General features: G+C 43.2%; 1 protein-coding gene across 5 annotated transcripts in view; it reads left to right on the top strand.

The window, feature by feature from the left end:
- aifm1 (apoptosis inducing factor mitochondrion associated 1) overlaps positions 1-27,518 on the top strand; it is a 109,045-nt gene that overhangs the window by 23,166 nt on the left and 58,361 nt on the right. For 3 of the 5 annotated variants that reach the window (XM_070883081.1, XM_070883079.1, XM_070883082.1), the window contains exons 2-4: positions 1,534-1,670; positions 20,468-20,573; positions 21,606-21,638. The exons of 1 other annotated variant lie outside the window; for it this stretch is intronic. In XM_070883081.1, the coding sequence (XP_070739182.1) occupies positions 1,534-1,670; positions 20,468-20,573; positions 21,606-21,638 (276 nt within the window). Of the gene's footprint in view, positions 1-1,533; positions 1,671-6,109; positions 6,244-20,467; positions 20,574-21,605; positions 21,639-27,518 lie in introns of all 5 variants that reach the window. One more of the 5 variants, XM_070883080.1, reaches the window with a different exon arrangement.

Below are 27,518 nucleotides of genomic sequence, written 5' to 3'. Positions count from 1 at the left end.
TGCCTTGGATTTCTCTGTCCTCCAATTTTCCTCATCTCCTTTCTACCTTTTGCTTCTGCTGTTTTACTTCCCTCTGTCTCCCTGTATAGATTCCCATCGAATATTGTGTTCCCTTACTTTATAATGTCTTCCTTTTAAGTTTCAGTTTAATTTTAACCTATTTATCCATGGAACTCTATTCTTAGAGGCACTCCCTTTCACCTTAAAGGACTACAAGCTGTATTTATTTTGTACTCTATCCAACTCATATTTGAAGATTTTCCATGACTAGATCTGTTGACTGTTTGCAAACTTTTCTGCCTGGTTATTTTGGGCCGGGTCTTTTTTTACCTTGTGGAAATTTGCCTTTTTCTAGTCCAGCATCCTGATTTTTCGCGTAATCCTTTTCTATGCTTGCATTGCACCCAACTCTGATGCTGTGTCTAATGTAGAAACCACATTCCAATAAGGGAAAAACTGCTCCCCAGAGCTTCCCATCTATTACAACGATTACCAAAACTTGAATCTCTGATGCAAGTATATGCTGTTAATTCTCAGAAAATTCATAGGGCTCCACCTTGTAAATACTATAAAGGTATGTATTGCCCTGGGTTAAGGTTAGTGTGTTGGAGTTTCAGCTACTCTTGCATACTGTGTAGAGACCTCAAAGCATTGAAGTACAATATTAAAAGAAAGACTAGTGTTTTATCTCCGTCAGAAATATCTTGAAGTGTTTCACACACAGCGAGTAACTCTTCACAGGCAAATCAGTAAATTTGTTCATTATTTTGTATTCATCATTTTAGACACCGTGCTTGATACACCGCATGTAAAGCACAGCTTCCTCTACTTGAAACAGTCTGCCAGAGCTTTGTTTCAGACAGGTTTGAATCTGGGAAATTAATTTCAATAATCCTAATTCCAATTTACTGGTTGAGTTACTCCTGCAACTGCTATTACCACATCCTCACAGTCTGCCAAATGGGGTTTAAAACATTTGAGAATTATTGTGTATACCCAAACGCTCGAGTCCAAAGTGTGAGGGCTACTGTAGTCCTTCAAATTACAGTGGGAACTCTGGTTTATATAAATACTTAACAAAAAAATAGTGGATTGATATCAATTTTCTCCAATAATGCATGTTCTGAACTTAAAATTTGAAACTTAAAATGAACCTTGTAAGTGTATTTAGTGATGATTTATACTATGGTCTCAATAACCTAATAATTTCAGGTATAAAATTATACGGCTATGACCCTCTTGTGAATCACATGATGATTCTCCTCTGTGGTCTGGTAGCTGTAATTTCAGCACGACAGTATTCATCACATTAATTCGCATTGTTTTCACTTTATTGAGACCATGGTACATGTACTATCGAAGTAATGTGGCTGTTTAATCTCACGCTTCACTTTCATATTTGGCATTATCTGAAATGCTTGATTGAATTATAACCTTATTACTCTTCATCAGCCTTCCATAATTCTGTAAGTACCGTCATCAAATTCTGACGTATTTTTATCTTTTTTCTTTGCAATAAATTTTCCTCTTCAGGCACCTTGTTGCAGCGATGGAAGTTTCCCTTAGACCAGCAGATGAACAGGCAAATGGCTAGCGGCGTTGAACCCGGTGGCTCTGGCGCTATTTATTTAGTGCTTATTGGCTTGACAAGTTTAGGAGCTGGTGCATATGTAAGTAGCAGGGCTATTTAATAAAAAGAATGAGCTTGCTCCCCCTGCTTCTGTTGGTAACTTCCTTTTTGTATCCCTCAGGACTTCCTAATACCTCTTTTCTCTCAGCTCACTTTCTTTGCTTTTTAGGTACTTCTGGTAACTGGAAAGGAGACTATAATATGCCATATGGAACACATAAATCACTTGACCTTCCTTACTGTGTGACCCTTGATTTTATTAGCCCTTTGGTTCCACTTTTTGTTAAATTTGTTTGTAGTAACATTTAAGAGATTTACCTTCTCTCGTTTCTTATTGTCATGGGATTTGGGGTTCACTTCATTGTTCTAAAATGCATCGATCAGGCGAATGCAGAGGAACAAAATTGATCTTTGCATTGAGAGCTTATAGTGGAGCTGGTGCTTGCTCTGGATGCAGTAGATTCCATTCGCCTAACATTCAATTAGTAAGGCAAGGGTGACAGTGGCAGGATTTTATTCCAGTAGCTTCCTGAGAAATTAGTTGTGGCCAAATAAAATTACTTTTCTGTGCTGCCTGTTATTTTGAATTGTGTGCAATTTGATTCAGTGCCATTTTAAAATGGAAATACTTCTGGGCTGAATTTGCGGTTGGAGGCTTCCTGCAGCAATTCTACCACCGGCAAAAAATCTACACACTTAGGGCTCAAGTTTTGGCCTGAGTTGCTCCTATTTTTTTGGAGCAACTAGTTTAGAATGGAGCATCTTAGAAATTGCAATTCTCGGCATTTAGTTTGCTTCAGTTCTAGTGAGTTAGAATAGTTTCATTTTAGAACAGATTCTATTTTTTCAAAAGTGGGTGTGTCCAGCCACTTACGCCTGTTTTGCAAATTTAGGCAGCGAAAACTTATTCCAAACTTACTTAGAATGGAGTAAGTGTAGATTTTTGAACGCTCAGAAAAACCTTGCCTTCACTTATAAATCAGGCATCGGAAGCGAGAGATAGGGGGGGGGGGGGGGTGGGGTGGTGGTGGGAAGGGAAGTTTACAAACATTAAACACTTCACTTTTACAAATAAAGAGCCATCTTGGTTTGGTATTCACTGAGGAGGACACAAACAACCTTCCGGATATAAAAGGGATCGGAGGGTCTAGTAAGGAGGAGGAACTGAGGGAAATCCTTATTAGTCGGGAAATTGTGTTGGGGAAATTGATGGGATTGAAGGCCGATAAATCCCCAGGGCCTGATGGACTGCATCCCAGAGTACTTAAGGAGGTGGCCTTGGAAATAGTGGATGCATTGACAGTCATTTTCCAACATTCCATTGACTCTGGATCAGTTCCTATGGAGTGGAGGGTAGCCAATGTAACCCCACTTTTTAAAAAAGGAGGGAGAGAGAAAACAGGGAATTACAGACCAGTCAGCCTGACATCGGTAGTGGGTAAAATGATGGAATCAATTATTAAGGATGTCATAGCAGTGCATTTGGAAAGAGGTAATATGATAGGTCCAAGTCAGCATGGATTTGTGAAAGGGAAATCATGCTTGACAAATCTTCTGGAATTTTTTGAGGATGTTTCCAGTAGAGTGGACAAGGGAGAACCAGTTGATGTGGTATATTTGGACTTTCAGAAGGCTTTCGACAAGGTCCCACACAAGAGATTAATGTGCAAAGTTAAAGCACATGGGATTGGGGGTAGTGTGCTGACATGGATTGAGAACTGGTTGTCAGACAGGAAGCAAAGAGTAGGAGTAAATGGGGACTTTTCAGAATGGCAGGCAGTGACTAGTGGGGTACCGCAAGGTTCTGTGCTGGGGCCCCAGCTGTTTACACTGTACATTAATGATTTAGACGAGGGGATTAAATGTAGTATCTCCAAATTTGCGGATGACACTAAGTTGGGTGGCAGTGTGAGCTGCAAGGAGGATTCTATGAGGCTGCAGAGTGACTTGGATAGGTTAGGTGAGTGGGCAAATGCATGGCAGATGAAGTATAATGTGGATAAATGTGAGGTTATCCACTTTGGTGGTAAAAACAGAGAGACAGACTATTATCTGAATGGTGACAGATTAGGAAAAGGGCAGGTGCAAAGAGACCTGGGTGTCATGGTACATCAGTCATTGAAGGTTGGCATGCAGGTACAGCAGGCGGTTAAGAAAGCAAATGGCATGTTGGCCTTCATAGCGAGGGGATTTGAGTACAAGGGCAGGGAGGTGTTGCTACAATTGTACAGGGCCTTGGTGAGGCCACACCTGGAGTATTGTGTACAGTTTTGGTCTCCTAACCTGAGGAAGGACATTCTTGCTATTGAGGGAGTGCAGCGAAGGTTCACCAGACTGATTCCCGGGATGGCGGGACTGACCTATCAAGAAAGACTGGATCAACTGGGCTTGTATTCACTGGAGTTCAGAAGAATGAGAGGGGACCTCATAGAAACGTTTAAAATTCTGACGGGTTAGACAGGTTAGATGCAGGAAGAATGTTCCCAATGTTGGGGAAGTCCAGAACCAGGGGACACAGTCTAAGGATAAGGGGGAAGCCATTTAGGACCGAGATGAGGAGGAATTTCTTCACCCAGAGAGTGGTGAACCTGTGGAATTCTCTACCACAGAAAGTTGTTGAGGCCAATTCACTAAATATATTCAAAAAGGAGTTAGATGAAGTCCTTACTACTAGGGGAATCAAGGGGTATGGTGAGAAAGCAGGAATGGGGTACTGAAGTTGCATGTTCAGCCATGAACTCATTGAATGGCGGTGCAGGCTAGAAGGGCCGAATGGCCTACTCCTGCACCTATTTTCTATGTTTCTATCAATAATAAATGATAAATAAATCAATAAATCAATCAAAAAAAATGTAAAAATAAAAAAAAATTAAAAATCTATCAATAAATAAAAAATGAAGTTTCACTCACCTGCAGCACCGGGAGCCCTCCAACAGCATGCTGGGACACACCCCCCCCCCCCAGTCTCTCTCTCTCTTTGTCTCTGTCAGTGTTTCTGACAGCGAGAGGGGAGGGGAGAGGGGGGAGAGGAGGGAGGGGGAGAGGAGGAGGGAGGGGAGGGGAGAGGAGGAAGAGGGGAGAGGATGAGGGAGAGGGGGAGGCTGAACGGGAGAAAGGGTGGAGGCTGAACGGGAGGGAGTGGGGGGAGGCTGAACAGGAGAGAGGCTGAACAAGAGGGGTGGGGTAGCTGAACGGGAGGGAGGGAAGGGGGGGGGGGGCGGCTGGTGAGCTGAACGGGAGGGAAGCCCGGGTCCCGATCTTCAATGCCCGTTGAGCCCATTTGGCCATGGCTAGGGGCACACTCTAGTGCGCATGTGCAGACGTCCCGGCATTGTTTTCAACGCCGGGACCTGGTTCTACTCTCCACACGTTCTGCTGCGTTGCGTCAAGGGCCTGGATCGACCGGACAGAGGGGAGAATACCAAGGTAAATAATAGGCGCCGTTTCTGTTCTGAAAGTCGGCGCACCATACGGAGGTGCGCCGTTCTAACCCTGGGGGCAAACTTGGGTCCTTAGCTTCTGCCTCGGGATCCACGGAGACTTGTGGTCCTGGGCCTCTATGTGCAGACATGCGTAGAAGCCCGCGTATCCCAGGGGCGCAGGTGGTTCGCAAGCACCCCTGGGATCACGAGGGCTGGCCCAACCAATCAAAGAAGGGAATCCCCATTCATGGTTCTGGGCATTCCGTATGTACGCATGCGCAATGCATGCCTAAACCCGGAACTTGTGCGGCTCCCACGGGCTCGTGTGCACCTTGTATGCACCTGCAAATTACAGCCCTTTATATGACAAGAAATTTTGTTTTAAACCCGAACTAATATAATTATGAAAAAGACAATTCAGTGAAAATTAAATGGCTATGACTAAAATCCCTTGCACTGTACTTTATCCCCATCTTTTTCAATTTAGAATTGGCTGCTAAACTGCATAATTTTCAGATATTAAATTTTTGGCAGCAATTTGAGCCAAATGCTTAAAATCTAGCTTAAAAATAGTCTTTATTGACACACCATCTTTTCAAATTCTGCTGGATCCCATATGTACAGTCAAGCCTACCATTCCACATATGCAAGTTTCCTGATTTTACAAAGAAGTCCACTAAATAACAAAACAGACACCATCTTAAAAATAGCTCATAAATGACTTTACATCTACAGTAGTAGCGCACATGGGCAGGAATTATGAGAACAGAAACAAAATGAAGAGAAACAGATCCACATGTTTTCTCTGCTTCTGCAATGTCACAGGAGAGCAACTAATTTTTTTTTAGAAGTTTTGCCAGGAAAGATATTCATGTTTTTCAAGCGAGCATGGAAATCTCATGCTAAAATTTGGGCATTACAGCGAAAGGGAAGCAGACTAAAAGTGACATAAAAGGGCTTTCAAATTGAAGGGTTTTCACTACTTTTTCCACTTTGGTTTCTTCCTTTACTCTTTTCCTGATTACTTTCTTCTCTACTTTTCTATTCTTCCCTACAGTTTTCAAGCCTTCCATGCCTGCTGTAGGACCCTCCTTGGGGTGCTTGATGTCCACAGGTGTGCCAAGGGACAGCAACAGCAATCTCATGTACTTCTTCATTGTTGGTGGAGCATTCATTGGGGGAGTTGCACATGTAAGCCAGCTTTGCCCTTTTGTGGTTGTATTTCAGATACTCCTTCCCTTGGGTAGGCTACTGTAACCTATTGTACTTTTTTTCAAATTGTATAGTCTGTTTTATGCAATGTTGTCACTAAGATATCAATAAAGTGTAACAGTGATTGTGGGAAATCTTTATACTATAACAATTTGAACTAGAGAAAACACTTCATACCACAGCAATAAATATTGCTTCCTTATAAATTTGGGGAGAGTATTTTGAACTATAATGCACCAAGTACCGATGGTTACGTGTAACCCAGTGGTGGTAGTGGCATGAGTAATTTGACATATGAATAAATGTAGAACCATAGATACTTGCAGCACAGAAGGAGGCCATTTGGCTCGTCAGGCGTGTGATGGCTCTTGGAAGAACAGTCGTGCTTCATCCCCGCTTTTTGTCCGTAACCCTGTAAGTTCCTTGTCCTCAAATACCTGTCCAACTCCCTTTGAAACTTATTGATGGAATCACTCTCCACCACCTTTTCAGGTAGAGCGTTCCAGATCCTGACAACTGAGTGAAAACATTTCTCCTCATCTCCCCTCTAGATCTATTTCCAATGATTTTGAATCTATGACCTGTAGTTATTGACCCACTCGCCAAAGGGAATACCTTTTCCCTATTGACAATCAAAACCTCTATTGGGTCACCTTTTAACATTCTCTGTTCCAAGGAGAACTGTCCTAATTTTTTCAACCTCTTCTCATAAGAAGCACCTCATCCCTGGTAACATCCTGGTAAACCTCCTCTGTGTATTTCAAATGGCATCATATTTTTCCTGAAGTGTGGTGCCTGAATTGTCCACAATACTCCAGCTGAGGCCTAACCAGTGATCTATAAAGTTCTGTGATACCATGCACTAGACAGGTTATGTAGATCTTCTCACATAGTGACAACATCTCTGGGTGCGTTACATTCAGAAGGAACAGGATATGATGGGTGCTGAGCATGGAGAAAGTCGAGGGAAATGGAAAGATTAAGATGAGAGGTGGCAAAACAGTGGGAAATTATAGGAACAAAGTGGCTAAATGAGTGTCTACTGATGGACTGGTTTAGCCATTCATTGCCAGATCTGGCTGGACCACATCAAGCACTGTCGGGCCTTTCTCTCCTTTGCCAAAACTGCTCACTATCCAGGGTCACCTGCAATTCAAAGATAATCCCTGGCTATTCTCCACTAGCAACCATCTCCTTAAACCCCTGTCCTCTTCCCCTCTCCAACCTCAATGCCAACCTCAGCAGCAGGGTGCTCATGGACTTTTTTGTGACTAAGGTTGGGCCCATCCAGTCAGCTGCCTTTGCTACCTCTGCCCCTCTCAAAGCTCGTCTTGTCCATGAGATCCACCTGCTGCTCTCAGCCTAATTACCACAAAACTGCTGATTATTGAATTTCTCCTCTTGTCCCCTATGCTAGCTAAAATTGTAAATAGTTCCCTCTCCTCAGGTACTATCCCCCTTTTAAATCTGTTGTCATCACCCCCTCCTCAAAAAAAAATCATCCTTCACCCCGCTGTTTTGCAAACTACTCCAACTAAACCAACTCCAAACTCTCTTTCTTCTCCAAAATCCTTGAATGTGTTGTCGCCGGTAAAAATCTGTGCCATCTTTCCTGCTATTCCATGTTTGAGCCTTTCCAATCTGGTTTCTGACCATGCCACAGCACTGAAACAACTCTAATCAAAGTCACAAATGACATCCTGTGTGACTGTGACCATGGTGCACAATCCGTCTTCAACCATCGTGACTTCTCTGCAGCCTCTGGCAGGGGGATGGACCATGCCATCCTCCTGCCAAAGCCTCCATTGTCCAGCTGAATGGGACTGCCCTTGTCTGGTTCCACTCTTATTCAGTCGTAGCCAGAGAATCTCCTGCCATGGTTTCTCTTTCTGCCCCGCAATGGTAGCTCTGGAGTACCCGCAAGGATCTATCCTTGCCCCCTTCTATTTTTTATGCACATGCTGTCCCTCGGCAACATCATCTAAGGACATGATGGATAACATGTACACTGACAACTCTCAGTTCTACCTCACTACCACCTCTTCAATGCCCCGTATGGTCAGCCTGCTTGTCAGACATCAAATCCGCAGTTTCCTCCAATTAAACATTGGAAGACAGAACTATGTTCTTCGGACCTCACTGCTTCTTTCTTTCATCGCTATCCCTGGGCACTGTCTCAGGCTGAATCAAACTATTTACAACCTTGGCGTCCTAGTTAATTCCGATCTGAGCTTCTCGCCCCATATCCTCTCCACCCCGTGTCAGCCCATCTGCTGCTGAAACCCTCACCTATACTTTTGTTATCTCCAAACTCAACGGTTCCAAAGCTCTGCTGGCCAGCCTCCCAGCCTCCATAACCTCAAGCCCATCTAAACTCTGCTGCATGTATCCCAACCTGCACCAAGTCCCATTCACCCATCACCCATGTGCTCACTGACCTACAGTCGCTCCCAATCCACCAATGCATTGAATTTAAAATGTTCATCCCTATGTTCAAATCCCCAACCCTGTGACTTCGACCCACCCTTTGTAACTTCCTCCAGCCCGACAACCCTCTAAGAACTGTGTTCCTCCAACCCTCTAAGAACTGTGTTCCTCCAACCCTGGCCTCTTGTGCATTCCCCATTCCCTTCGACCTACCATTGGTGGACGTGCCTTCAGCTGTCTCGGCCCTAAGTTTGAGAATTCCCTCCTTAAATCTCTCCGCCTTGTTCTCCTTACTCTCCTTCAACCCCACCTCTTTGAAAAAGCTTTTAGTCACCTTTCCTAATATCTCCTTCGTTGGATCAATGTCAATTTCTGTCTGATTACACTCTTGGGAAGCAGCTTGGAACATTTTCAAATGTTAAAGGTGCTATATAAATGCAAAGTTATTGTTGAGTGGTGGGAGCAAGAGGTGAGAAGTTCAGTGTTAGAGCAGCAGAGACCGGAATAACTCTCCTTCCTTCCTCCCTTTCTTCCCTTTCCCCCTCCCTCCCTCTAGAATTGAGATTAACCAAGGAATGTACTTTTTAATTTGGCTATATAAATATCAGGCTCAGCAATGGCAATATTGCAAGATGACTTTTCAAACAATTGGGTGAGAATGGGGAAATAGACAGCATGACTGTCAGATGCGTATTTCTGCACAGTGCACAAGATCATAATTTCAGAATGTAAAATGTACATTTAAAAACAAGACAACCATTCAAGTCCATGTTTCAACCCTTGCAGGTCATTTTTATTTCCACTCCTTAACACAGTTCCTTTTTAGTGTTAATTTTTCAGCCAAGCTCACATTTGCTAGGCTGCATTGCAGTTTAGTCCATTAATAAATGCACTTCATTTTGAAGTAGTTACTTGAGTGTAACTCAATATTTCCTTACCATAAGATCATAACTCTTGGTTGTCATTTTAAAAAACCGACTGATTTCCTTTATGATTTTTAAAAGCTAAGTTCAAATCTCTCCAAAGTGTTATTTGTCCTTTAGATTTGGTTTCATTAGCATTTTCTCGTATCTCCTTAACACCCAATGGGAATCTTAATGCCTTCTTTTAAATTCTTTACAGTTTGGACAGTCTGCACCTGGTCAGGATTGGAACCGATATCCAAGGCGGAGTGTTTGTTAATGCTGTTGGGGAGGGTTTAAACTAATATGGCAGGGGGATGGGAATATATGCAGGGAGGCAGAGGGAAATAAAAAAGGGGCAGAAGCAAAAGGTAGGAAGGAGAAAAGCAAGAGTGGAGGGTAGAGAAATCAAGGGCAAAAATCAAAAAGGGCCACATTACAACATAATTCTAAAAGGACAAAGAATGTTTTTAAAAAAAACAAGCCTGAAGGCTCTGAGTCTCACTGCGAGGAGCATTCGTAATAAGATGGATGAATTGACCGCGCAGATAGCTGTTAACGGATATGATGTAATTGGGATTATGGATACATGGCTCCGAAGTGACCAGGGCTGGGAATTCAACATCCAGGGGTATTCAATATTCAGGAAGAAGAGACAGGAATGAAAAGGAGGTGGGGTAGCGTTACTGGTTAAAGAGGAGATTAACGCAATAGTAAGGAAGGACATTAGTGTGGATGATGTGGAATCTATATGGGTAGAGCTGCGAAACACCAAAGGGCAGAAAACATTAGTGGGTGTGTGTACAGACCACCAAACAGTAGTGCTGAGGTTGGGGATGGCATCAAACAGGAAATTAGGTATGCGTGCATTAAGGGTACAGCAGTTATCATGGGTGACTTTAAACTACATATTGATTGGGCGAACCAAACTGGTAGCAATACTGTGGAGGAGGATTTCCTGGAGTGTATAAGGGACGTTTTCTCGACCAATATGTCAAGGAATCAACTAGCGAGCAGGCCATCATAGACTGGGTCTTGTGTAATGAGAAAGGATTAATTAGCAATGTGGTCGTGCGGGGCTCCTTGCGGAGGAGTGACCATAATATGGTAGAATTCTTCATTAAGATGGAGAGTGACACAGTTAATTCAGAGACTAGGGTCCTGAACTTAAAAGAAAGGAAATTTCGACGGTATGAGACGTGAATTGGCTAGGATAGACTGGAGAATGATACTTAAAGGGTTGACGGTGGATAGGCAACGGCAGACATTTAAATATCACATGGATGAACTACAACTACTACATCCCTGTGTGGCGTAAGAATAAAAAAGGGAAGGTGGCTCAATCGTGGCTAACGAGGGAAATTGGGGAAAGTGTTAAGTCCAAGGAAGAGGCATATACATTGGCCAGAAAAAGCAGCAAACCTGAAGAGTGGGAGAAATTTAGAATTCAGCAGATGAGGACTAAGGGTTTAATTAGAAGGGGGAAATTGAGTATGAGAGTAAGCTTGCAGGGAACATAAAAACTGACTGCAAAAGCTTCTATAGATATGTGAAAAGAAAAAGATTAGTGAAGACTAATGTAGGTCCCTTGCGGTCAGAATCAGGTGAATTCATAATGGGGAACAAGGAAATGGCAGACCAATGAACAAATACTTTCCATGAAATACTTTTGAAATGTAGACACTGTTGCAACTGTAGGTAAGGAAGACTGTAGGTAAGGAAGACACGAACAACCTCTCGAAATTACTAGGGGACCGAGGGTCTAGCGAGAAGGGGGAACTGAGGGAAAACCTTATTAGTCAGGAGATGGTGTTGGGGAAACTGAAGGGACTGAGGGTCGATAAATCCCCAGGGCCTGATAGTCTGCATCCCAGAGTACTTAAGGAAGTGGCCCAATAAATAGTAGATGCATTGGTGGTCATTTTCCAACATTCCATAGACTAGTTCAGTTCCTATGGATTGGAGAGTAGCTAATGTAACCCCACTTTTTTTTTTAAAAGAGGGGAGAGAGAAAACAGGAAATTATGCACCGGTCAGCCTGACATCAGTAGTGGGTAAAATGGTGGAATCAATTATTAAAGATGTAATAGCAGCGCATTTGGACAGCAGTGACTGGATCGGTCCAAGTCAGCATGGATTTATGAAAGGGAAATCATGCTTGACAAATCTTCGAGAGTTTTTTGAGGATGTAACTAATAGAGTGGATAAGGGAGAACCAGTGGATGTGGTGTATTTGGACTTTCAAAAGGCTTTTGACGAGGTCCTACACAGGAGATTAATGTGCAAAATTAAGGCACATGGTATTGGGGATAACATATTGACATGAATAGAGAACTGGTTGGCAGACAGGAAAACATAGAAAATAGGTGCAGGAGTAGGCCATTCGGCCCTTCTAGCCTGCATCGCCATTCAATGAGTTCATGGCTGAACATGCAACTTCAGTACCCCATTTCTGCTTTCTCGCCATACCCCTTGATCCTCCTAGTAGTAAGGACTTCATCTAACTCCTTTTTGAATATATTTAGTGAATTGGCCTCAACAACTTTCTGTGGTAGAGAATTCCACAGGTTCACCACTCTCTGGGTGAAGAAGTTTCTCCTCTTCTCGGTCCTAAATGGCTTACCCCTTATCCTTAGACTGTGACCCCTGGTTCTGGACTTCCCCAACATTGGGAACATTCTTCCTGCATCTAACCTGTCGAAACCCATCAGAATTTTAAACGTTTCTATGAGGTCCCCTCTCATTCTTCTGAACTCCAGTGAATACAAGCCCAGTTGATTCAGTCTTTCTTGATATGTCAGTCCCGCCATCCTGGGAATCAGTCTGGTGAACCTTCGCTGCACTCCCTCAATAGCAAGAATGTCCTTCCTCAGGTTAGGAGACCAAAACTGTACACAATACTCCAGGTGTGGCCTCACCAAGGCCTTGTACAACTGTAGCAACACCTCCCTGCCCCTGTACTCAAATCCCCTCGCTATGAAGGCCAACATGCCATTTGCTTTCTTAACCGCCTGCTGTACCTGCATGCCAACCTTCAATGTCTGATGTACCATGACACCCAGGTCTCGTTGCACCTCCCCTTTTCCTAATCTGTCACCATTCAGATAATAGTCTGTCTCTCTGTTTTTACCACCAAAGTGGATAACCTCACATTTATCCACATTATACTTCATCTGCCATGCATTTGCCCACTCACCTAACCTATCCAAGTCGCTCTGCATCCTCCTCGCAGCTCACACTGCCACCCAACTTAGTGTCATCCGCAAATTTGGAGATACTACATTTAATCCCCTCGTCCAAATCATTAATGTACAATGTAAACAGCTGGGGCCCCAGCACAGAACCTTGCGGTACCCCACTAGTCACTGCCTGCCATTCTGAAAAGTCCCCATTTACTCCTACTCTTTGCTTCCTGTCTGACAACCAGTTCTCAATCCATGTCAGCACACTACCCCCAATCCCATGTGCTTTAACTTTGCACATTAATCTCTTGTGTGGGACCTTGTCGAAAGCCTTCTGAAAGTCCAAATATACCACATCAACTGGTTCTCCCTTGTCCACTCTACTGGAAACATCCTCAAAAAATTCCAGAAGATTTGTCAAGCATGATTTCCCTTTCACAAATCCATGCTGACTTGGACCTATCATATTACCTCTTTCCAAATGCACTGCTATGACATCCTTAATAATTGATTCCATCATTTTACCCACTACCGATGTCAGGCTGACTGGTCTGTAATTCCCTGTTTTCTCTCTCCCTCCTTTTTTAAAAAGTGGGGTTACATTGGCTACCCTCCACTCCATAGGAACTGATCCAGAGTCAATGGAATGTTGGAAAATGACTGTCAATGCATCCACTATTTCTAAGGCCACCTCCTTAAGTACTCTGGGATGCAGTCCATCAGGCCCTGGGGATTTATTGGCCTTCAATCCCATCAATTTCCCCAACACAATTTCCTGACTAATAAGGATTTCCCTCAGTTCCTCCTCCTTACTCGACCCTCTGACCCCTTTTATATCCGGAAGGTTGTTTGTGTCCTCCTTAGTGAATACCGAACCAAAGTACTTGTTCAATTGGTCTGCCATTTCTTTGTTCCCCGTTATGACTTCCCCTGATTCTGACTGCAGGGGACCTACGTTTGTCTTTACTAACCTTTTTCTCTTTACATATCTATAGAAACTTTTGCAATCCGTCTTAATGTTCCCTGCAAGCTTCTTCTCGTACTCCATTTTCCCTGCCCTAATCAAACCCTTTGTCCTCCTCTGCTGCGTTCTAAATTTATCAGAAATTTCTCTACATTTCTCAGGAAGCAAAGAGGAGGACTAAAGGGTCCTTTTCAGAATGGCAGGCAGTGACTAGTGGTGTGCCACAGGGTTCAGTGCTGGGACCCCAGTTATTTACAATATACATTAATGATTTAGACGAAGGAATTGAATGTAATATCTCCAAGTTTGCAGATGACACTAAGCTGGGTGGCAGTGCGACCTGCGAGGAGGATGCTAGGAGGCTGCAGGGGGACTGGGACAGGTTAGGTGAATGGGCAAATGCATCGCAGATGCAGTATAATGTGGATAGGTTTGAGGTAAACATGCGCAAAACATAAAAATAGATAGTAAAAGCTTTTACAGATGTATAAAATGGAAAAGAGTGACTAAAGTAAATGTTGGTCCCTTAGAAGATGAGAAGGGGGATTTAATAATGGAAAATGTGGAAATGGCTGAGACCTTAAACAATTATTTTGCTTCGGTCTTCACAGTGGAAGACTCAAAAAACATGCCAAAAATTGCTGGTCACAGGAATGTGGGAAGGGAGGACCTTGAGACAATCACTATCACTAGGGGGGTAGTGCTGGACAGGCTAATGAGACTCAAGGTCGACAAGTCCCCTGGTCCTGATGAAATGCATCGCCGGGTATTAAAAGAGATGGCGGAAGTTATAGCAGATGCATTCGTTATAATCTACCAAAATTCTCTGGACTCTGGGGAGGTACCAGCGGATTGGAAAGTAGCTAATGTAACGCCTCTGTTTAAAAAAGGGGGCAGACAAAAGGCAGGTAACTATAGGCTGGTTAGTTTAACATCTGTAGTGGGGAAAATGCTTGAAACTATCATTAAGGAAGAAATAGCGCGACATCGAGATAGGAATAGTGCAATCAAGCAGACGCAGCATGGATTCATGAAGGGAAATCATCTTTAACTAATTTACTGGAATTCTTTGAGGATATAACGAGCATGGTGGATAGAGGTGTACGATAGATGTGGAGTATTTAGATTTCCAAAAGGCATTCGATAAGGTGCCACACAAAAGGTTACTGCAGAAGATAGAGGTACGCGGAGTCAGAGGAAATGTATTAGCATGGATAGAGAATTGGCTGGCGAACAGAAAGCAGAGAGTCGGGATAAATGGGTCCTTTTCGGGGTGAAAATCGGTGGTTAGTGGTGTGCCACAGGGATCGGTGCTGGGACCACAACTGTTTACAATATACATAGATGACCTGGAAGAGGGGACAGAGTGTAGTGTAACAAAATTTGCAGATGACACAAAGATTAGTGGGAAAGCGGGTTGTGTAGAGGACACAGAGAGGCTGCAAAGAGATTTGGATAGGTTAAGCGAATGGGCGAAGGTTTGGCAGATGGAATACAATGTCGGAAAGTGTGAGGTCATCCAGCTTGGGGAAAAAAACAGTAAAAGGGAATATTATTTGGATGGGGAGAAATTACAACATGCTGAGGTGCAGAGCGACCTGGGGGTCCTTGTGCATGAATTCCAAAAAGTTAGTTTGCAGGTGCAGCAGGTAATCAGGAAAACGAATGGAATGTTGGCCTTCATTGCGAGAGGGATGGAGTACAAAAGCAGGGAGGTCCTGCTGCAACTGTATAGGGTATTGGTAAGGCCATACCTGGAGTACTGCGTGCAGTTTTGGTCATCTTACTTAAGGAAGGATATACTGGCTTTGGAGGGAGTACAGAGACGATTCACTAGGCTGATTCCGGAGATGAGGGGGTTAACTTATGATGATAGATTGAGTAGACTGGGTCTTTACTCATTGGAGTTCAGAAGGATGAGGGGTGATCTTATCGAAACATTTAAAATAATGAAAGGGATAGACAAGATAGAGGCGGAGAGGTTGTTTCCACTGGTCGGGGAGACTAGAACTAGGTGGCACAGCCTCAAAATACGGGGAAGCCCATTTAAAACCGAGTTGAGAAGGAATTTCTTCTCCCAGAGGGTTGTGAATCTGTGGAATTCTCTGCCCAAGGAAGCAGTTGAGGCTAGCTCATTGAATGTATTCAAGTCACAGATAGATAGAATTTTAACCAATAAGGGAATTAAGGGTTACGGAGAGCGGGCGGGTAAGTGGAGCTGAGTCCACGGCCAGATCAGCCATGATCTTATTGAATGGCGGAGCAGGCTCGATGGCCTACTCCTGTTCCTAATTCTTATGTTCTTATGAGGTTATCCACTTTGGTGGCAAAAACAGGAAGGCAGATTATCATCTGAATGGTGATAGATTAGTAAAAGGGGAGGTGCAACGAGACCTGGGTATCATGGTATATCAGTCATTGAAGGTAGGCCTGCAGGTACAGCAGGTGGTAAAGAAAGCAAATGGCATGCTGGCCTTCATAGCGAGGGGATTTGAGTATAGGAGCAGGGAGGTCTTACTGCAGTTGTACAGGGCCTTGGTGAGACCACACCTTGAGTATTGTGTGCAGTTTTGGTCTCCTAATCTGAGGAAGGACATTCTTGCTGTTGTGGGAGAGCAGCGAAGGTTCACCAGACTGATTCCGGGGATGACAGGACTGGCATATGAAGAAAGACTGGATCGACTAGGCTTATATTCTCTGGGATTTAGAAGAATGAGAGGGGATCTCATAGAATCATATAAAATTCTGATGGGATTGGACAGGTTAGATGCAGGAAGAATGTTCCCGATATTGGAGATGTCCAGAACCAGGGGTCACAGTCTAAGCATAAGGGGTAAGCCATTTAGGACTGAGATGAGGAGAAACTTCTTCACTCAGAGAATTGTGAACCTGTGGAATTCTCTACCACAGAAAGTTGTTGATGCCAGTTTGTTAGATATATTCAAAAGGGAGTTAGATGTGGCCCTTTTGGCTAAAGGGATCAAGGGGTATGGAGAGAAAGCAGGAAAGGGGTACTGAAGTTGCATGATCAGCCATGGTCATAATGAATGGTGGTGAAGGGTCGAATGGCCTACTCCTGCACCTATTTTCTATGTTTCTGTGTTTTTACATTTGGCTTGAAATGTATGAACATTAGCTTTCTGAATTTATGTTTATAGATCTACTTCTACATCTTGGTCATGGTGATTGTTATAATTTGATGCTTCTGGAGTTCGTCAAATATTGTGACAAAATCTTCTATCATATTTAATATAATCTTCATTGCCTAATTATATTTATTTATTGTCTATTTTCAATGTTAAATGCAATTTGCCATTTAGCTGCCTAGTTGCTGAATCATCATCATCGGCAGTCCCTCAAAGCGAGGATGACTTGCTTCCATGCCAAAAAAGGGATGAGGTCAAGGGTGTTTCAATGAAGGACCTAATATTCCAGATCCAGAACTACATCATGAAGGGTTCAAGATTCCTGTGCTTGGATTTTTTTAACGTGTGGTTGCCGTTGCACACCAGCCACCACATGGGCTTGATAGAGTTAGGTCTTGGTCCAGTGGCAAGGATTACCCAAGGCTAACTGGAGACCAGCTCTGCTGCACAGACCGAGCGCACACATATATCGCAGTGTGGGCTGGCCTGTGCTGCCCCTGGGCCTTCGCCTCTTCTGGACCAGCACAGGGCCAATGGGTGAGCAACATGTTGGTGCAAGTTCGGACATGGGCAGCCGAGAGTGCATTGGAATCGTCAAGTCTGGCGGTAACAAAGGCACAGATTAATCCTTTTATAATAATATGGAGACCAGAACTGTTCACTCCACTGTTTCTGAATAAGACCTCGATGAAACATGTTCTTCCCTCCTCCTTCTTTGAATAATATTACTCTGCTTGGATTATCCTGTTTTCTTGCCCTATTTTATGTCATCCACAAATTTAGATGTTCTATTTCAATCTGTCTATTTCAAATTACATAACAATCTACTCTTAAATTAAGTTTATTTGATCATTCAGTTTATTTAGGTTAAATAAACACTTGGTTAATTAAAATTATTAGATAATCTTAAAAAATATTTTTGCAGAGAAATGACTTGAGGGCCGATATCGGTGAAACACCAGTTCCGCCCGTTTTTTTGGCGGTCCCCGGGCGATGCGTCATTTTTTGTCACCTGGTACCGCTGGGGCCGAGTGGGCGGGAATTTAATCCCACTTTTCTCGGCAGTGAGCGGAGTGCAGCGGGCGGTGTCCGGCGGAGGAGGCCTTTTGACTCGGGAATCTTCGGCTGCCGAGCTGTGCACGCAGCTGTCGAGCTCCACCGAGAGGCACCAACTAGAGGCCAGAGACTGCTGCCCTGAGATCGCTGTGGGGGGGGGGCTTAGAGAGAGAAAGATCGCTGTGTGGGGCTGGGGGGGGGCGCGGGGAGAAGAGATCGCTGTGGGGGGCTGGGAAAGAGATTGCTGTGGGGTGGGGGGTGTGGGAGTTGAGAGAGACTAGGATGTGGGGAGGAAAGAGAAAGGGGTGGGGAGAGAGAGAGTGGGATGGGCGAGAGACTTTGGGGGAGGGGGGTTGAGAAAGACGAATAAAATGTTTATTCTAGTTCATTAATAAAGGAATAAACAAAGCTTTATTAGAGCATTTATATTAACACGAGAAAATACTACAATCCATTTCAAAATACATCAAACTGGAGAACTATAAAGATCTGTGTAATATCAAACAAACCTGTCAGCTCAGTGTCCATACTTTCCACTTGAGATCCACTTAAAAGCACCTTCTCCAGGACGATATGCAGTGTCGGCGGTATGTCATGAATTTTGCACTTTTGGGCGGTATGTCGGTGGTCTATCGCTGATGAATTTTCCGCCGGGTGGTATGTCGATGTTTTTTCACCGCAGTTGCATTTTTGGGCGTGTAGTGGGTGGTATGTTGATGAAGTTCGGGCCCTTGGAATTGTCAGGATTAGACTGTACTGATAACTACCCTGGATTGCCCATTATTTCACAACCTCAGAATCCAATTTATAATTTCAATTTGCATTTCTCAGCCTTTCACTAGTCTCATTGAAGAGTTTTTATCAAATGCTTTCTGAAGATCAGTGGATAGAACTACTGCCTTATTGGCATCACTATCTCAGGCTCAAGAAATTTGTTACAAATTACAACCGTATGAACCTGTGCTGCCTTTGGATTTGTTGCTTTTACTTTTGCTCAATGCAATTGAACTGATTTGTTTATAATAGAGTCGAGTATTTTTCCTCTTTTATATATGTGAAACTTACAGGCCTGCAATTCCCAGGAACATGTTTGTGATTTATTTTTAAATACTGGAATTTTATATTTATTGTTCAGTCAGGAACCTCGATGAGTTTTACAAAAAAAAATTGCACAGTAGTGAATTCTTTTTCTCTTGCCCCCAAAACTTATTTGAGCAGTCTCAGTTGTATTCCATTTGGGTCAGGTGTCTTAAAACATGTTTCTTTTTCCCCTTAGCAGAGAGGTCAATAACCAGGGAGAATAGATTTCAAGTAATTGGTGGAAGGATTCGAGGGGAGTTGAGAACCTTTTTGGTTGGGGTGTGGAACTCACTGCCTTGAAAGGGTAGCAGAGGCAGAAAACCTAATTACATTTAAAAAGTACTTGGACATGTACTTGAAGTGCTGTAACCTACAAGGCTATGGAAATGAGATTAGGCTGGATCGCTCTTTTTCAGCCGGCCAGGCATGATGGGCTGAATGGCCTCGTGTGCTGTAAATTTCTATGATTCTATACAGTCCAACATTGATGATATGAGATCAGTCCAGAAATATGCTTAACAAATATGCTTGTTTGAAGATTATATAATTGGAACAATCAGTTAAATAAACAAAAAATAATTGTGTCTGTCGCTTAAGCCCCATTTTCTGAGATTTAATTGGCCTATTAGCTGAAACCCCATTTTCTCTGATCTGATTCATGCTGTTAGCCACATGCCCATTAACCTTATCGCTACATTAATTAGTCTAGCCGCCACTTAAATCTCTGCCTTAATTAGCTACATTCAGACCACGAGCCCTGGCTCCTGCCTCACTCAGGTCATCCTGAAGCCCCACTTCCCCAGCCTTATTTGGGAGACAGAAGTCCTTCAACCTAAAATTTACAGTTCTATTCTTGAACTAAGCAGTGCTTTGCATATTTTGCATAATGAACTTTTCTGCCTGAAATATTTTTTTCCCAGTTTTCTCTTTTCCTGAAAACATTGAAATACTGGGGTATATTTCCACAAGCACTAGTGGTCCTCCAGTACCTTGCCCAAGCAATCATTCTTTATGCATGAGCCTAAGCAATGGGTGTCAACAGACTGTTGAATCATAGAGAGCATCACGTGAGAAGTTATTTCTCACCTCACTTTTTTCCCCTCTCTCCTCCCGCCCCTTCTCTCTTCCTAGCTCAGGGATACTGAAGCCAGCTGTGTAACATCACAACTGAGATCAGTAAATACGGAAGTCAGCTCTAGGTCTGTGCCTTTTGCATTACACTGGGCATTGCCTTTAGTTGCTGGGCCACCAGGAGAGCTAAAACATTTTGCATTGATATAACTGCATGAAAATGACATCTTATTTGCAATATAAGCTAAATGGTGACAGTAAAATAAATATGATAAAGGCATGAAGGTTATATTTTGATTATTGATCAGTCATTTGGATTGTTGGTCTGCTGTGATTAAACTTAACATACTATGTATTAATATCACTTGTTGACAGGTATATAGTACAATAAAAGAAGACAAAGAAAGGTACAATGTTAGAGTAGCACAGATACTATCAAGATCAAGTGCAGGAAGAAAACCTGAAGAATTGGCAACAAAGAGTACGTATGCTTTTTCTCTTGATCTCATAAAGGTGCAGACTCATGCAACGATACCATGCCATGGGTACAGCAGCCGCATGGTTCTGTCAAATTGAAAGTCTTAACACGTGAATCTAGAAATTGTGCGTCAGCAGGCTATTTGACTTTGGGGAAGGGGCACTGCAGCCAAATCTTCTTCTGTGCTCAATGCCCTCGCTCGCATTTTCCAGCAGAGCTACTGGACTGCAATTAGGATTCGAAACCCTGTCTGATTTTTGTTTTTCTTACCCCTACCTAGCAGGTATGACTGTGACTGTGATCACTAACTTGACACCTACTGAGATAGGCCATGAACCATTCCTGATCAACATTACTCAGCACAACAGTTGCCAGTTTATTCACTAACTTAGCCATCGGGAACTTTTTAAAAAAAGCTATCAATAATTGTCTTGATTCCATATTAATCTTGTTTTAATTGTGGACTAAAATTTAGTTATTTCATAATTTCTTATCGTTTGTTGTATTTTTCAATTTTTTTCACACATGAGCATTTTTATTAATGACCACATTGAATTCAGTTGTATAAAGTAGAATCTTGATGTTCTAAAATTGTAGGTTGATTTAGAAGACAATTTATGTTATGGGAAAGTTTGCCTTTCATTAAATCTAACTATTGGGTACAAGAAGATGCTTATATTTTGAAGTTTGCTTAGTTCATTGTCACATCAAGTTGGCTTGCAACTGTACTGGAAATACTGTAAAGATAAAATACTTAGATAAATCACTACTAATGGGCACCCAGCATCTTGCCTTAGTGAAAGAGTGACTGGCACTAGTTGACTTACCTTCTAATTCCCCTTTCCTTCCTATGTGGAAATCCCTTGAATTTTCTAAAAGCTTATTTTACTCAAGTCATATGCACATTGGAACTATACAGTCGAGACAATGTACTCTAATAAGGCTTTAAAGCTAACATTAATAAGTGTCTAATTCATACATGCTACACTGCTAGAATGTTATAAATAGTAAGTTGTGTTTCTTGTAAATTTGCAGCTGAAAAAGAAGAGGAGGTACCAGCAGAAGGAGGTGAATCTTGAATTGCATTATTGCTTTATTCTCCCAGTCTGTGGCATCGTTCACAACTTCATAAACAAACTGTACTGGTTAGAAATTGTAATTCAGCATAAATTAGTGCATGGTTTATATATAGGTAGCTCAAGAGCACTGGCTTTACTTGTATCCAGAGCATAACTCATTTCACCATATTTGCAGGAATGTATGTTCGACTGTACGCATGGTATTTGAGAAGCTAGTGTCAAATGGCCTGTACATCTTAAAAACACATCCAACATTAGTTTTTTTTAATTCATTCACGGTATGTAGGTGTCGCTGGCAAGGCCAGTATTTATTGCCCATCTCTAATTGCCCTTGAGAAGTTGGTGGTGAGCCGTCTTCTTGAACCACTGCAATCGGTGTGGTGAAGGTACTCCTATAGTGCAGTTAGGGAGGGAGTTCCAGGATTTTGACCCAGCAATGATGAAGGAATGCCGATATATTTCCAAGTCAGAATGGTGTGTGACTTGGAGGGGAACTTAGAGGTGGTGATGTTCCCATGCGCCTGCTGCCCTTGTCCTTCTAGGTGGTAGAGATCGCAGGTTTGGGTGGTGCTGTTGAAGAAGCCTTGGCGCGATGCTGCAATGCATCTTATAGATTATACATACTGCATTATACATACTGTAGACACGTGTGCCGGTGGTGAAGGGAGTAAATGGTTAAGGTGGTGGATGGGGTGTCGATCAAGTGGGCTGCTTTGTCCTGGATAGTGTCAAGGTTCTTGTAGAAACATAGAAAATAGGTGCAGGAGTAGGCCATTCGGCCCTTCTAGCCTGCACCGCCATTCAATGAGTTCATGGCTGAACATGCAACTTCAGTACCCCATTCCTGCTTTCTCGCCATACCCCTTGATCCCCCTAGTAGTAAGGACCTCATCTAACTCCTTTTTGAATATATTTAGTGAATTGGCCTCAACTACTTTCTGTGGTAGAGAATTCCACAGGTTCACCACTCTCTGGGTGAAGAAGTTTCTCCTCTTCTCGGTCCTAAATGGCTTATCCCTTATCCTTAGACTGTGACCCCTGGTTCTGGACTTCCCCAACATTGGGAACATTCTTCCTGCATCCAACCTGTCTAAACCCGTCAGAATTTTAAAAAGTTTCGATGAGGTCCCCTCTCATTCTTCTGAACTCCAGTGAATACAAGCCCAGTTGATCCAGTCTTTCTTGATAGATCAGTCCCGCCATCCCGGGAATCAGTCTGGTGAACCTTCGCTGCACTCCCTCAATAGCAAGAATGTCCTTCCTCAGGTTAGGAGACCAAAACTGTACACAATACTCCAGGTGTGGCCTCACCAATGCCCTGTACAACTGTAGCAACACCTCCCTGCCCCTGTACTCAAATCCCCTTGCTATGAAGGCCAACATGCCATTTGCTTTCTTAACCGCCTGCTGCACCTGCATGCCAACCTTCAATGACTGATGTACCATGACACCCAGGTCTCGTTGCACCTCCCCTTTTCCTAATCTGTCACCATTCAGATAATGTCTCTCTGTTTTTACCACCAAAGTGGATAACCTCACATTTATCCCGATTATACTTCATCTGCCATGCATTTGCCCACTCACCTAACCTATCCAAGTCGCTCTGCAGCCTCATAGCATCCTCCTCACAGCTCACACTGCCACCCAACTTAGTGTCATCCGCAAATTTGGAGATAGTACATTTAATCCCCTCGTCTAAATCATTAATGTACAGTGTAAACAGCTGGGGCCCCAGCACAGAACCTTGCGGTACCCCACTAGTCACTGCCTGCCATTCTGAAAAGTCCCCATTTACTCCTACTCTTTGCTTCCTGTCTGACAACCAGTTCTCAATCCATGTTAGCACACTACCCCCAATCCCATGTGCTTTAACTTTGCACATTAATCTCTTGTGTGGGACCTTGTCGAAAGCCTTCTGAAAGTCCAAATATACCACATCAACTGGTTCTCCCTTGTCCACTCTACTGGAAACATCCTCAAAAAATTCCAGAAGATTTGTCAAGCATGATTTCCCTTTCACAAATCCATGCTGACTTGGACCTATCATGTCACCTCTTTCCAAATGCACTGCTATGACATCCTTAATAATTGATTCCATCATTTTACTCACTACCGATGTCAGGCTGACCGGTCTATAATTCCCTGTTTTCTCTCTCCCTCCTTTTTTAAAAAGTGGGGTTACATTGGCTACCCTCCACTCGATAGGAACTGATCCAGAGTCAATGGAATGTTGGAAAATGACTGTCAATGCATCCGCTATTTCCAAGGCCACCTCCTTAAGTACTCTGAGATGCAGTCCATCAGGCTCTGGGGATTTATCGGCCTTCAATCCCATCAATTTCCTCAACACAATTTCCCGACTAATAAGGATTTCCCTCAGTTCCTCCTCCTTACTAGACCCTCTGACCCCTTTTATATCCGGAAGGTTCACCAGACTGATTCCCGGGATGGCGGGACTGACCTATCAAGAAAGACTGGATCAACTGGGCTTGTATTCACTGGAGTTCAGAAGAATGAGAGGGGACCTCATAGAAACATTTAAAATTCTGACGGGGTTAGACAGGTTAGATGCAGGAAGAATGTTCCCAATGTTGGGGAAGTCCAGAACCAGAGGTCACAGTCTAAGGATAAGGGGTAAGCCATTTAGGACCGAGATGCGGAGGAACTTCTTCACCCAGAGAGTGGTGAACCTGTGGAATTCTCTACCACAGAAAGTTGTTGAGGCCAATTCACTAAATATATTCAAAAAGGAGTTAGATGAGGTCCTTACTACTAGGGGGATCAAGGGGTATGGCGAGAAAGCAGGAATGGGGTACTGAAGTTGAATGTTCAGCCATGAACTCATTGAATGGCGGTGCAGGCTAGAAGGGCCGAATGGCCTACTCCTGCACCTATTTTCTATGTTTCTATGTTTCTATGAATACCAGTATTTCAGCATTTTCAAGTTAGAAGAAGTTGGTGGGAAGGGAAAGAACACTATTGGAAATGAATCACCCATATTTGTGGAAAGTAGCTGCATGTGTATGTTATCTTTCTTTTGATTGGAAAAGATGGTGTCAGTGGAGACATTGATCTCCTTCGTATCTTAAATGAGAAGCAGCCTTGTTATCAGTCTGATGCAGAATTTGGCAGGGGAAGGAGATTTCAAATACGGTGGTTAAGAACATACGAAATAGGAGCAAGAGTAGGCCACCTGGCCCTCGAACCTGCTCCACCATTTAATAAGATCATGGCTGATCTGATCATGGACTTAGCTCCACTTCCCTGCCCACTCCCCATAACCCTTTATTTCCTTATCGCTCAAAAATCTGTCTCTATCTCCGTCTTAAATATATTCAATGACTCGGTCTCCACAGCTTTCTAAGGCAGATAATTCCATAGATTTGCAACCCTCTGAGAGAAGAAATTCCTTCTCATCTCAGTTTTAAATGGGCGGCCCCTTATGCTGAGACTATGCCCCCTAGTTTTAGTTTCCCCTATGAGTGGAAATATCCTTTCTGCATCCACCTTGTCGAGCCCCCTCATTATCTTATATGTTTCGATAAGATCATCTCTCATTCTTCTGAACTCCAATGTGTATAGGCCCAACCTACAAAATCTATCTTCATAAGTCAACCCCCTCATCCCTGGAATCAACCTAGTGAACCTTCTCTGAACAGCTCCCAATGCAAGTATATCCTTCCTTAAATACAGAAACCAAAACTGCACGCATTACTCTAGGTGTGGCCTCACCAATACCCTGTGCAGTTATAGCAGGACTTCTCTGCTTTTATACTCTATCCCGCTTGCAATAAAGGCCAACATTCCATTTGTCTTCCTGATTACTTGCTGTACCTGCATACTAACATTTTGTGTATGTTTGTGTTGCATTCCAATTTCTGCTAACCGTTCTGGATAGATGGTCTTGTATAGGTTTGAGAGAAAATAAGTAATTTGAATGTCATGAAAGAAGCAAGATTGTCAAGTTAATTAGAGGGTTGTTACACAGAAACATAACTTGAATTTGCCACGACTTTAAGGACAAGCAGAGATATATAGGGCCCAAGTTTCCACATGATAAAAAACGGGCGACCCTCCGAGCTGGGCGCCCGTTTTTCGCGCCTAAAACGACGCCTAAAAAAAACCTCGTGATTCTGGAGCGTTCTGCAGCTCCTTGTCTGCCTGGCACGGAGCCTACACTCGCGCCGATTTTGTAAGTGGGAGGGGGCGGGTACTATTTAAATTAGTTTTTTTCCTGCCGGCAACGCTGCGCGTGCGCGTTGGAGCATTCGCGCATGCTCAGTGTGAAAAAAACATTGGCACTCGCCCATTTTTGTAGTTCTTTGTAGCTGTTTAATTTTTGAACATTTTTTTAATAAAAGCACATTGCCATCAGCACTTGCAGCCTTCTCACTGTCTCCTCCTCCCCCCACCCCCCCCCCCGCGGGAAGAACGGGCGCCTCCTCCCCCCCCCCCCCCCCCCCCCCCCCGCGGGAAGAACGGGCGCCTCAGGCTGACTGCAGCATTCTCCGTGCCTCAAGCACTTTCACACAGGTAGGAAGATGGTTTATTTAATCTTTTCTTTGCTTATAAATGTTTATTCAGGTTGGATTTATTTGGATAATATTTGTAGAAGTATAAATAAGGATTTATTGTAGAATTTAATGAGTTCCCTCCCCCCCCACCTCGTTCTGGACGCCTAATTTGTAACCTGCGCCTAATTTTTTAATGTGTAGAACAGGTTTTTTCAGTTCTACAACAATCTTCACTTGCTCCATTCTAACTTAGTTTGGAGTACATTTTCACTGTGGAAACTTTCAAATCAGGCGTCAGTGGCCGGACACGCCCCCTTTTGAAGAAAAAATTCTGTTCCAAAGTTGAACTGTTCTTCCTGACTAGAACTGCAGAAAAAAAAATGTGGAGAATTGCGATTTCTAAGATAGTCCATTCTCCACCAGTTGCTCCTAAAAATCAGGCGCAAATCATGTGGAAACTTGGGCCCTAAGTGGTCTGAAGTTTCCTTATTAATATACAGGAATGATTAGAAAATTACATGGGGCCAGGAATATTTTCTTCCACACCAGTTAAAGATGGAGATGATTCTCGTATTGCAATATAGCTTATATGAAAGCAACTGGGGCAAAGAGTTATGCCATTTTTAAGAAAGTGAAATAAAGGTTTCCTCGGTCATATCACAAGTTCTGAGGAAAGTGAAGTACCTGCTATAAAGAAATTGTCTTTACAAAAATGTGCAAAAAATTTAAGCAGTTATCAACAAATTAAAAGGGAAAACCTGCCTGTCACCATCTTAAAAAGATAGCATCATATTTTGGGTGTGGATGCTTCAGAACTGGAGGCTGAAAGATAAGAGTCCCTTGATGAGACTGAACTAAACCAAGAGGGGGAGAACAACAGGTAAAAGTCAAGTGTTAGAAAAGCTGACTCCTGTGTATTTTTGCACAAGTAAAATCATAGAAGCTGGAAGGTGCGTAGATTTCTGTGTTTCTTGGTTATTGTTCTCCCATGCTAATTTTCTTGTATTTGGGGCCCAAGTTTCCACAGGATAAAAAACGGGCGCCCCTCCGAGCTGGGCGCCCGTTTTTCGCGCCTAAAACGGCGCCAGAAAAAAAACGCGCTATTCTCGAGCGCTTTGCAGCTCCTTGTCTGTTTGGCGCGGCGCCCAGGGGGGCGGAGCCTACACTCGCGCCGATTTTGTAAGTGGGAGGGGGCGGGTACTATTTAAATTAGTTTTTTTCCTGCCGGCAACGCTGCGCGTGCGCGTTGGAGCGTTCGCGCATGCTCAGTGTGAAAAAAAACATTGGCACTCGGCCATTTTTGTATTTCTTTGTAGCTGTTTAATTTTTGAACATTTTTTAATAAAATCACATTG

This window comes from Pristiophorus japonicus, chromosome 6 (genome assembly GCF_044704955.1).
Source record: "Pristiophorus japonicus isolate sPriJap1 chromosome 6, sPriJap1.hap1, whole genome shotgun sequence".
Taxonomy (NCBI): Eukaryota; Metazoa; Chordata; class Chondrichthyes; family Pristiophoridae; genus Pristiophorus; species Pristiophorus japonicus.
The sequence above is the reverse complement of the archived record's forward strand: the minus strand, read 5'-3'. Positions and strand labels throughout refer to the sequence as shown.